The sequence below is a fragment of the Helianthus annuus genome, chromosome 4 (genome assembly GCF_002127325.2).
Source record: "Helianthus annuus cultivar XRQ/B chromosome 4, HanXRQr2.0-SUNRISE, whole genome shotgun sequence".
Taxonomy (NCBI): domain Eukaryota; kingdom Viridiplantae; phylum Streptophyta; class Magnoliopsida; order Asterales; family Asteraceae; genus Helianthus; species Helianthus annuus.
The window spans coordinates 11,697,558-11,709,625 of NC_035436.2; the positions used below are offsets into that span (position 1 = coordinate 11,697,558).

At 35.6% G+C, this 12,068-nt stretch overlaps 1 protein-coding gene across 1 annotated transcript; it reads right to left on the reverse strand.

The window, feature by feature from the left end:
- Positions 1-5,528: 5,528 nt before the first annotated feature.
- On the reverse strand, positions 5,529-9,312 carry LOC110935751 (UDP-glycosyltransferase 87A2). The gene is made up of 2 exons (XM_022178101.2): positions 8,766-9,312; positions 5,529-6,458 (listed from the first exon to the last, which is right to left on the reverse strand). The coding sequence occupies exons 1-2, from the start codon at positions 9,226-9,228 to the stop codon at positions 5,602-5,604; spliced, it is 1,320 nt and encodes a 439-aa protein (XP_022033793.1). The 5' UTR covers positions 9,229-9,312; the 3' UTR covers positions 5,529-5,601.
- Positions 9,313-12,068: the final 2,756 nt, after the last annotated feature.

Genomic DNA, 12,068 nt, shown 5'->3' on the forward strand with positions numbered 1-12,068 from the left:
GAAGAAAACAAACAATATCCATTTTTAATCTAAGTACAGTATTAAAGAAAATTATGGTGATTTATGTAAAAATACAATCTCCATATATGTGTGTTCTAGCATGAAAGTGACAGACGCTAAGTAGCAAATCACTTGTTTTTTATTAATAACTAGGGAGAAAGCCCGTGCGATGCACGACATGAATAATAGCTATTGTTTGTTTGTGGTAAGACGTTTTACACGGCCGGTGCATAACATGTAAGACAATACGCCTACAAAGGGGCGTGCTTAAACTTTATTAAAGCATGGACCATAAGTTGTTTCGTTGGCAAAACTTGCTGGCAAAAAAGAAGTGTAAAAAGATGTCTTCCAAGGAAAAAAACATGAAACAGAAAAAAGAAAAACGCATAAACTCTCGCACGCCTTCCTATCTTATTGGATAACACATAGACCAAACTTTAACTAACGCATGCCACCGTCATCCCCAATCCCATCACCAGCCAACTGACTGCAGTGAAATAACAAAAAGAAAAGTATTAAAAATGGTATACTATGTTTACGTATATATGCATCGAAAAGTAGCACGGGTTTTCATTACTAACACCAAGTGCAGACGGTATACCTTTCATATGGGTCACTGTCAACTGTTTCTTCTGAATCCGAATCTGCATAAGCAGGCCTACGAAGGAAAAGCACGAAAAAGTTATGTAGACGGTTATCCAAAAACAAATATGCACAACTACATTGTTTATGGAAATCAATCAATTATAGTTGAAAGTTTTATATTTTTAATGTAGAACAATGCACTTTTATATTTACGAACTCAAGTTTCCGACTGTGGTAGCCTCCTAATTTTAAAATAGAGTAAACATATACCAGGTATGTAAATAATATTTCAGATCGAGGAGAAAGGTAAGTAGCACATCTTTAATTAAAATGGTTTATTAAACAGGGCACGACTAAAGTGTAAGCCGATATATACCTTACGATCGGTTCAACGCGCTTAATTGGTGTCGGAATGGGTAGTACCCCTTTGTCTTTAGCGTGGATCGATGGAGGTGTGGAAGAACCAAAGGGCTTACAACCATCTCCATCTAGCAGGACATTCTTGCAGTTGAAGGATTCAAAATGGCCATGATCATAATATGTACACGAATCAAGCTGGAGGGTCTGAGTGCTGCCCACAAGAGAGTGCAAACAATTGGGCAGTGTTGAAATGCTTCCATCAGCGTTCCTTACCATCACCGGAGTGAACTTATCCTGTATGTCAGTGGAATAAAGGTTGTAGACGCGTGACAGGCCAGTCTCTGCTGTGAGTATACTATGAGCAGTGGTCTTTGTCAAGCGTTGGGCGGTGTCTTCAAAGCAGACAACGACAGCTTCGGCTGTTGAGTCAAAAACCTCGAGTTCTACCCTGAAACTGTGCAAGGTTTGTACTTTATTTTTAGTTATAAGCCTGCATGAGAATGGCTACAAATTAAGACAACTAAACATTTTTATAAACAAACCTTGCTCTGGGGAAGACAACGGGGTTTTCGCACCCATCACACCACATATCATTGTCTTTACGCCACACACCTTTCATGCAATTCCCACCGCCACATGTCAGCCTGAACCAATCTTGGCTATTGCGTATGCGTTTGACTTCATTGGTCCTCCATCTTTATGTACCATTCGATAACCCTAGCCCTTAACGCCTTCATTTGTTCCTAAACAGTCAACACCAAAAACAATCAGATCATCTTCACCTAATTTTAAAACAGAAACAGACTATACAAATGCTAAAAATTAGAAATCAACATAAGAGCATAAAAATTACACATCTATATCATCCAAAACACAAACACATAATCCAAATATTTTAAATATTTTATGAGATCAAACACCTCTGTTCAAAGTTATAAAAAAACCCAAATCAAGAAAACTTCAAATCCAAACAAAACAATATAATTGAAAACGACACAGATAGGGTTCGTTGATTGTTACCTTAGCCGCTGGTACTTAACTCAGATCGGTTCGGTAGCAGAATCCTAGTGGTATGAAAATGAGTTGAATTAGGAATTAAAAAAAAAAAAAACACAGGAGTGAAAAAGGAATTGAAATTAAAAGATTAGAAGTTAAGAACCCTAACCCTAAAATCCAGTTTCTAAATAAATCACAAATTTAATCCAGAAACACAGTGTTTACTAAGGGAATTAGTGTTTACTAAGGGAATTAGTAACCAAAGGTCAAACCATAATCAATCAAATCCAACATGATAGAATTAGTAGGTATAAGGTATGGATTCGAATGAAGATCACCTGAAGGTATTTAAAGATGCCCCTGTGTGTTATTGGTTGAAGAAATTCAGTGTTTACATGAGGAAGAACCTGTTACTAATGCCACTTGAGCTCAAACAATGAGAACCCTTGATCCAATCTTACCGCAGTCGTCGGAATAATCATTTGTAGACTTTGATTGAACCAGAGGGATGAACTGTTAAACTTTTGAGTAAGAATCTGGTTTCAGTCGCTGCCGGTGATGATGACTATGTGCGGCAGAAGAGGTGTCCAGCGGCGATTGGGTACGTTTGTGGGTGACCGACGACGTTTTTCTATACGTTTTTTTTTACTTTTGAACTCACATATTTAACAGGCTAATAAGGTTGTAAAAAGTTGATATAATGATATGAAACATAAACATAGACAAATGCGATACCGACAACTTATCACCAAAACTTTCAATTCATATGTATTTTTTTTTAAATGCAGATACAACTTACAGACCAAAATCATGAATCAATATTCAGTCTACGGTTATATTAACGTAAAGCTCTTCATCCAATCGTCTAAATTCACCAAGAAGAAACCCATTCTCATCAACAATCATCCCTCCGTATTTCTCAAACCAATCTTCATCCACCGATCCAAATTCACCACAAACATTCTCAACGACCATAGTGGACTCACGTGTCGTTTGCGATTTATTGGCCGATGTATCGGTCTTGGAACATGGAGATTCAACTTCATCATCATCGGATAGATTTATTACTTCAAGAATTGGATCATATGACCCAACTGAACTCGTGCACTCTTGTTTGGGAATATGGATCTTGTTTGACCCGTTGATTGGGCCCGAAACCGGCGTTGTTAGAAGTCTTTTGTATTCTCTGTAGTTATTAGAAGAAACCTCTGATAATGCCCTCTTCGAAATTGTTTTGTTTGTTGTTGATTGTAGAAACGCATCGAATGGGAAGAATATATTGAGACTTGGGGTCAACCAAATGATGGAAGGAGATGAAGAGTTGTTCTTAAAATTCCTTTAATTCTATTATTTCGGTTATGTTATCTTTAATTATTGTAATTCTAATTTCTCCTTTAATTCCATTAATTCAGTTACTTTAATTCTATTATTTCAGTTATGTTATCTTTAATTATTGTAATTCTAATTTCTTTTTTAATTCCATTAATTCAGTTACGTTATCTTTAATTTTATTTTAAGTCTAACAAAAGGAGATGAAGAGTTGTTCTTAAAATTCCTTTAATTCTATAACACACATATATTTTAAAGTAAATGTTTAAAGTTTTTTATTCCTTTAATTCCATTAATTCAGTTACGTTATCTTTAATTTTATTTTAAGTCTAATTTGTTACAATTATAATATTAATTTTATTAATTTGAAGAAAGAATGTATTTAAGAGGCTCATGTATTTAAGAGTCTCATTAATAAAGGTTGTAAAATAGTTAATATAACTAAATTTTTAATTATATATAGATAGATAGATATATTAATTTGAAGAAAGAATGTATTTAAGAGACTCATGTATTTAAGAGTCTCATTAATGAAGGTTGTAAAATAGTTCATATAACTAAATTTAATTTGAAGAAAGAATGTATTTAAGAGTCTCATTAATAAAGGTTGTAAAATAGTTCATATAACTAAATTTTTAATTATATATAGATTAGTGGGTTAAACCTACGTTTCGCAGCAGGGGCTGTTTGATTCCTAGCTAGTGACGAATCCAGTAATTATTTTCAGGAGGTGCGAATGAGTGGTTCAACCAAACTTTTAAGAGTGCGATCGAGATTTTTACTTATAAAAGTCACAAACAAAATTTTTCTAAGAGGGACGCCCGCCCACCCAAACCCGGGTACGCCCTTGTTTTTAGCAAAGTTTAAATGATACGTAGACATAACTGTAAAAATAACAGTAAATAAAGAGAAACCTAAACTAAAATATTAAAAAAAAAACAAAAGGAAAATTCCAATTTTTTAACGTTGTAAAGTTACAATAAAAGATCAAAACAAAGTTCAACGTGAAATATTCCAATTTTCTTGTCTTGTATTATTAAGCAATAAGCCAGATTTCACACACGATTAGGGCTGTTCACGAGCCGAGCCGAACCGAACCGAGCGGACCTTTGCTCGTGCTTGGCTCGTTTACAAACCGAACCGAGCGGAGCGGCTCATTTAAAACCGAGCCTCAAATCAAACGAGTCTTTTTCGAGCAACAAATATTCCGAGCGAGCGTCGAGCGAAGTTCGAGCTATTCGGACAACTGTGTCGCCCGATTTAAATTTGCTGAGAGATATAGTGACAATGTTGGGTCTCAAGTTTTTGTCTTTAAAAAGAGGTACATTTCATGGCATAATAATTTTCTTACGAATAACGATGTTGTGGCCGACGAGATGATGAACCTATTGCACGAACAATGACATTAAGAGCAGGAGACGATCGATTTAGGGTAACGACATGAAACATTGAGGCGATGACCAGACTGTTGTTTATTAGTTTAGGGTTTAACTTTTAGATTTGATATTAATTTTTTTATTGGCGTGTTTGGACTAGTACGTATAGATGTAGTTATAAATTTGTATATAGTGGACCAAAATCTAATAAAGTATTATATATAAAACTATAAATTTAATTTATATTTAAGTATATATGTATGTGTAATGTGTGCATATATAGGTGTGCGTGTATAAACGTATAATTTATACTTGTGTATATATATACTGGGTAGTGATCCTGTACATTAATCCAGAATAACACTATATAACACCATATAAACACCGTATAACACTATGTAACACTATATAACACCATATAACACTATATAACAAATATAACACTATACATCTATCATAGACATGCTATCAGACAAAATATAGTGTTATATTTGTTATATGGTGTTATATGGTGTTACATAGTATTATACATTGTTTATATGGTGTTATCTAGTGTTATAATACACTTCTCACACTTCTGGATTAATGTACATGATCCTCTATCTATATATACTAATTAATAATTCGAGCCGAACCGAGCCGAGCGGACCTTTGCTCATGCTTGGCTCGTTTACAAACCGAACCGAGCAGAGCGGCTCGTTTACAACCGAGCGTCAAATCGAACGAGCACTTTTCAAGCAAATTCCGAACGAGCGTCGAGCGAGCGACGAGCGGCGAGAAATTTGAACGGCCCTACACACGATTTGAAGTTTGCACATGAGTCCTCAGTGAAGAGACACGGGCCTGGGCCTGGGCCTGGGCCTGGGCCTGGGCTTGAGCTGGTTAAATGACAACATTTTTCTATCACAATAAATAAACTTTGTCACAACATTTTTCTAAACCCAATTCACTTGTTTTACTTCATTGCAATATCTTTAACAAAAGCATCAAAATCTTTATTAACAGATCCAGCTTCACCAACACTTTCTTGACAAATTCTTGAAAATCCCTTGGCCCATTCCATCATCTCAATCCTCACAACACTCTTCGAATCCATAAAATCTCTTACAGTCTTCGCAATCTCGTCTCTCTTTAAAGCTCCCATTTTTTCCCTCACGTTCCATCCGATCTTCCAATCTTTGACGATCATTTTACTGTTAAGTGTTTGGTCTAGTGATATAGGAAAAGCCAACATCGGTAGACCTGAAAACAAGCTCTCCTTCACCGAATTCCACCCACAATGAGTCCAAAACCCCCCTATAGAAGAATGTAACAAAACTCTAAGTTGGTAACACCATTCCACCACCATCCCATTCTCCCCACAAATTTCTTTCAAATGTGAGGTTTCCCCTCTAGCCACCCACAAAAAGTTAACACCACTTTGGGTTAACCCGTATGCGATTTCAGCCATTTCAGCGCCTGTAACCGAAAGGAAGCTACCGAAAGAAACATACAAGACAGACCTTGGTGGTTTGGAGTTTAACCAGTTTAAGTAAATGGGTTGGTCTGATGAGGGATTGGGTTCGCTTTGGGAGTATGGTATGTTCGGGCCAGATGTGTAAACGGGCATTTGCAACGTGGCTCGAAGAGCATCAAGGGCTTCATGTTCTAACTCGTATATAGTTGATATAAGGATGTAATTTGCTTTTATATTAGATAAGTTGGGTATAATGCCCTTTAACCGCTCACCGCCACTATGATAGACCGTTGGAATATCTGCTACTGTTAATGAAGACAATCCAGGAATATAATCTATGATCTCATTTCCTCTTTCTGTTCAAACAAATAAAAAAATATCATGTAATATATATATGCATGCGAAATGGTTTTTCTTTAGTTTCAAAGAATTCAAACTCCTACCACGATGGATTAAATTTACCCAAGTATAAGAGGGTGAAATAGAGATGGCAAATTAGCCCGAACCCGACAGGCATACCCGAAAGCCGAAACATTCAAGTTTGGCATATGTGTATCAGGTCGTGAGTGAAGAAAAGAGAAGAGTTAACGATAAAAGTATAAAAAATAAAGGTATAGACATTTGCCTCTTAAGGGAGAGATCTCATTTTCAAACATGGACAATGAGAGTATTTAAGATTTATTGGTGTGTGAAATTTGCGGTTAAAAAAAGATAAGGGATAAAAATATTATTCAATTAATAAAGAAAAAAAAATATAGTAATTTTTAGTATAATTATAGATATGGGAAGAGATTGAATGCTTTTAACATCTAACTAGTAATCAGGCCCGCCCGCGTTACGGCGCGGGTTCATTGCAAACATTAAATGAATTAGTCCAATCCTTATATGATGCGTTAACCTTATGAAAACGCGTGTTCTGGCGTATCCGACTCAATGTAACATATATAATCATTGTATCTAACTAGTAATCAGGCCCGCCCGCGTTACGGCGCGGGTACATTGCAAACATTGAATGAATTAGTCCAATCCTTATATGATGCGTTAACCTTATGAAAACGCGTGTTCTGACGTATCCGACTCAATGTAACATATATAATCATTGTAATTGGATTGAAACGTATAGTAAATCGAAATTATACCGTACAATTATAACGTTTTATATATGACCCAACTTATACATAGAAAATGTAACGGGTATAACGGAAAAATTGACTTGTCTAATTAAAAGGGCTTTATTAATGCTTTTTAAAATAAAATAACAGACTAAAATGTGTTATATTTGACCTGACTATTTTTTTTAAAAAAAAGTTTATGTCGAAACGTAGACCAACGTAACATATAGTTGCATTGCGATTGGATCAAAATATAACGCAAATCGAATTTTATACCGTATAATCATAACGTATTATATGCGACCTGACTAACTTGAATTTATACCGTCAAGTAAAAAACTCTCGAGGGGTCAAATGGACATTTTACAAAGTTCATAAAAAGTTATGGGGTTAAAAATCACATATTAAACTTAAGGGCTAAGAGGGGGTAATAATGAGATTTGACAAAGTTAGGGATAAAAAGGAAACTATGAAAAAGTTAGGGGATAAAAAGCAAACTACTTGTATGATCGGTGACCAATACCCCCGACTTTCTCTTTTAAGATGATATGAAATAAATATTGAGCCTTTCCGTTAAAAAAACACAATATAATAATTTTAGATATATATATATATATATATATATATATATATATATATATATATATATATAGGATAAGGATCATGTGAGAAGTAGTAGGCTAATTGAGAAACTTGAGAAACATTCTGAACCACACATTTTCTCTAAGCTTTTCGCAATATACACATATGTATAGTTTAAAATTGACTATATACATATGTGTATAATTCAATATACATATATGTATATACTCAATTTTAAACTATACATATGTGTATATTACGAAAAGCTTAGAAAAATGTGTGGTCCAGAATGCTTCTCAAGTTTCTCAAATAGAGTGGACTTCTCTTAGGATCCCTACCCTATATATATATATATATATTTTACTATAGTGTTTAGCTTTGTCTTCCAATGATTCTTTCGATCACGTCCTCCTGAATCTATTGGACATTTAGTTTTAATTATTCAAGCACTATTGTTTTTTTCTCTTTGAATATTCAAGTACTATATTAGTTGTTTTTTCTTTGAACTATTATTTTTTTCTCTTTGAATATTCAAGTACTATTAGTTTTTTTTCATTGAATCCAATTACAGTTTTACTCAACGAACATATATGAATTTGATATAATATTATTAAGTTATTTAAGTAAGGTATAATATTACATATAAAAATAAATATAATATATTTATCTGTAACAAATCTTTGTCAAGGAAAAGCTAAAATAAGCTTTCACGTTAATTAAATCTATTTTCTATAGATATAAACATGACTATTAAATAAGTCAAAAGAGGCTAAATATGTAGAAATTAATTTGTGTAAACCACTAGAATGTGATTTGTAGGGATTAATGAGCTGAAACCTTTGAACACAAATACCCTCAAATTTTTTTTCAAGAGGTGCGGCCGCACACCCACGACTGTGGGTAGGTCCGCCACTGTACCCATCCGACTAGTCTTAAAATGGAATATCGTTAATAAGCGAAAAATCACACCTGAAACGTCGACAAAAAGGTGATGATTCGATTCCAGGAGATCAACATGATGCACAACGGATAACATGGAGGCACTCATCGGCCAATACATCGCTACCGGAATATCCCTCCTATTAGCGACGTCAAACGGCCAGCCCATAGTTCCATCAGCTATGATGAGTGTCACCGGAAACTCAGTCTGATCAAGCACCTCAACAAACGGACCTTCCATTTTGGTATTTGCAGCAGTGAGGAACCCTACCACATCGGATCCACGGTTGAGTTCGGACGGTAGGACGTTAGGAATGGTGGCGAACCGGATGTTATCTTGCTCCGGATCAGGATTGAGAAACCCGAGCCACTCCTCGGTGACAACGACGGTGAATAGGGTGGTGCAACTGTGAGAAGAGAGTATATTGCAGAGGTTCAACATAGGATTTATATGGCCTCTGCCCGGAAACGGAACCACCATCACTTGATTCATGTTTTGTTTCCGGTTAATGTGAGAACCGTCGATGATTAGAATGGTTTATACTGATAATTTCAAAGTTGGACTTGCCATTGTGATATTTTATAGCGTAAATTACGATTTTGCCCCGTGGTTATATCAATTTTACCTTTTTAGCCTAAAAAGAATATTTTAACATCTGAGTACTCAACGTCTTTTTTTCTAACCCTTTTGGCCCTAACACTAACTCATCCGTTTACTTTTAGGGGCCAAAAGGGTTAGAAAAAAAAGACGTTGGGGGCCAAAAGGGTTAGAAAAAAGACATTGAAAGCTTAGATGTTAAAATATTTCTTTTTGAGCTAAAATAGTAAAAATGATATAACCAGAGCCAAAATCATAATTTACTCTATTTTATATTCTACGTGACCAAACTAATGGTTAACGACTATTCCTTTTTATTACAATTTGTGCATAAATATTGTGCATAAATGGTTGATGTCTATTCCTTTTATTAAAGTATGAAAAAGTTCTTTTCGTTTTCAATAAAATAATCATCAAATCCTATGAGCACTTGACGAAATCGCATGAAATTATTATTTATTTATTATTTATTTTGTTTCTTCTTACCATTATTATATGTTTTAACAACTTTGTTCTACTGGTGGTGTTATGTATATCTTGCATGTTTAGTTTTACGTGACTTTTACACTTTTGTAGCACATTAGCTTGGCTAGTTTTATTCTTCGGACCCTCTCCCAGATCACTTATTTATTGGTCTTAGCTACTAAGAGAGTGTATGAGTCAGTTTTGGATAATGATATCCATAATCGGTTATGGTGGTTATGGTTAATCGGTTTTGATGGTTATACCTGTCGGTTAACCATGAATTTACGTCTGGCTAAAAATCACTCAAATTTTTGTTTGAACACATGAAATAAATTGGTATTACGCTTTTGTATATATTAATCTATAATAATAATACCGGTTATTACCGAATATTCAAACAAAACGATATGATATAAACAATAAATTCAAACAAACATTTAACCAAAGTGATATGATATAACTCATAAATTCTAACAAACGTTTAACCAAAAACATCAAATATAAAAATGGTGAAAAGTTCAATATCCAACAAAGATAATACGACATGTTGGTTCGGTTCGGTTATGGTGGGCATGGAAACATTGGTAACCACAACCGACCGGCTACTTTCGGTTTTCGAAAAAACAATTAACCAAACCACTGGTTTTTGATTTGGTTCGGTTATTCGGTTTGGTTATGTAAGATAATTCAGTTATTAATCTATTAGGTGCAATGACTGCTTTGACCCTCAGAACTTCAACTATTCAAAGATGATTACCGAGCATATGAACAAAAACCTTGGGAAGAAGACAATAAATGCCAACAAGTTCTAGATGTATCCAGGTTTGTGCAGATGATCTTAGATGCACAAATACCGAATGTTCCCAATGTATAAGATGATATTCTAAAAATTAATGTTATGAAAGAAGATACTCTGAAGATAATGCAAAAGAAGAACAAGTTTGATGAAGGAGATATACCGAGCCCGAGGAAGATTGTCACACCCCCAAATTACCACCTAGGGTATGTCCCTATTGGAGGTGCAACGATCCAACAAAGAGCCACCAATCATATCAAACACAAGTCATAATGTATTGAAATACCCAATTGAAATAAATATAACGTTTGAAAAGTTTAACCAAAACCAAAGTATTGAGCGGAAGCATGAAAGTATAAATGTATGAATGTGTCGAAACCCAATCAATATAAATGTTTATCATGACCATAACCACTCCAGCAGCATCAGACAGCAAGTTCCCAAGTTCCTTCAGTAATTACCTACAAGCATGTAAACAAGTGTGTCAGACTACGCTGGTGAGTTCAAGGTTTGTGTTTGTTTACCAAGTTGTGTTACCGATCAAGTGAGTAAAACAGTTTGCAAAATGATATGTTGTTTGTTGTTATGATGCTTGACGTTTTGATGTTGTTATTACTCGAGTACCGAATGGCCATATGATATGTGATTGCCAACCCCAATGCCTCTATCAAAGCATTGGTCATGTTTTAAGGTAATTAGTTCACGCCCGTTCCCCTTGAACGTCGTGAGGGTGCCAAACCTAATAGCGCTATCAACTAATAACCCCCGTTGCCCTACAAGCAACGTGCCGGTAGATGTAGTGGTCTTACAATGATAGAAAAGCTGAGTACAATAACCAACATCCCGTTACCCATGCATTCCTCATCGGAACGTTACCCGTTAACCCTTCACTGGGATCCATGCTTGAGAAAAGAGCAATGAACTCACCTTTGGTTTGCTCGGTAGAACAATTTACCCGTTTAACAGAAATGATCAACCAAACCCTATGATAGTTACACATAGCAATCAGTTTGCATATAAGTACAACACATAGCATGCCACATGGATTCATCGGATAATGCACAAGAATACAAGTACTGATATTGTTAAGCATGTCGCATACAAGTTCATCAATCATGTACGGCCCAATAAACCTAAGGCCCAAACAGCATGCGGTTCATTTATTAAAGTGCAGCCCCTTTGGATCGAGGCCCGGCGAAAGGGCACAACCCAGCAGGCCTCGCGGCCCAAGATGCTCAATGAGAGTATCGTGGCCCAATTGTACAAACGGTCCAACTGAACAAGAATCCAAGCACATGTAACTGGGCCCCGGGATCCGAGTACACTCCTGTTCAGCCGAGGTTAAAACAGATGCAGCCCATAACCTTGGTTCGCTTGGGCTGTGCGATTTATCCCAATTCGCGGCCCAGCTATAACCATTTACATGTGAGGCCCAAGCAAAATAATATAACCCAAATCGGTACAGATTATTCAT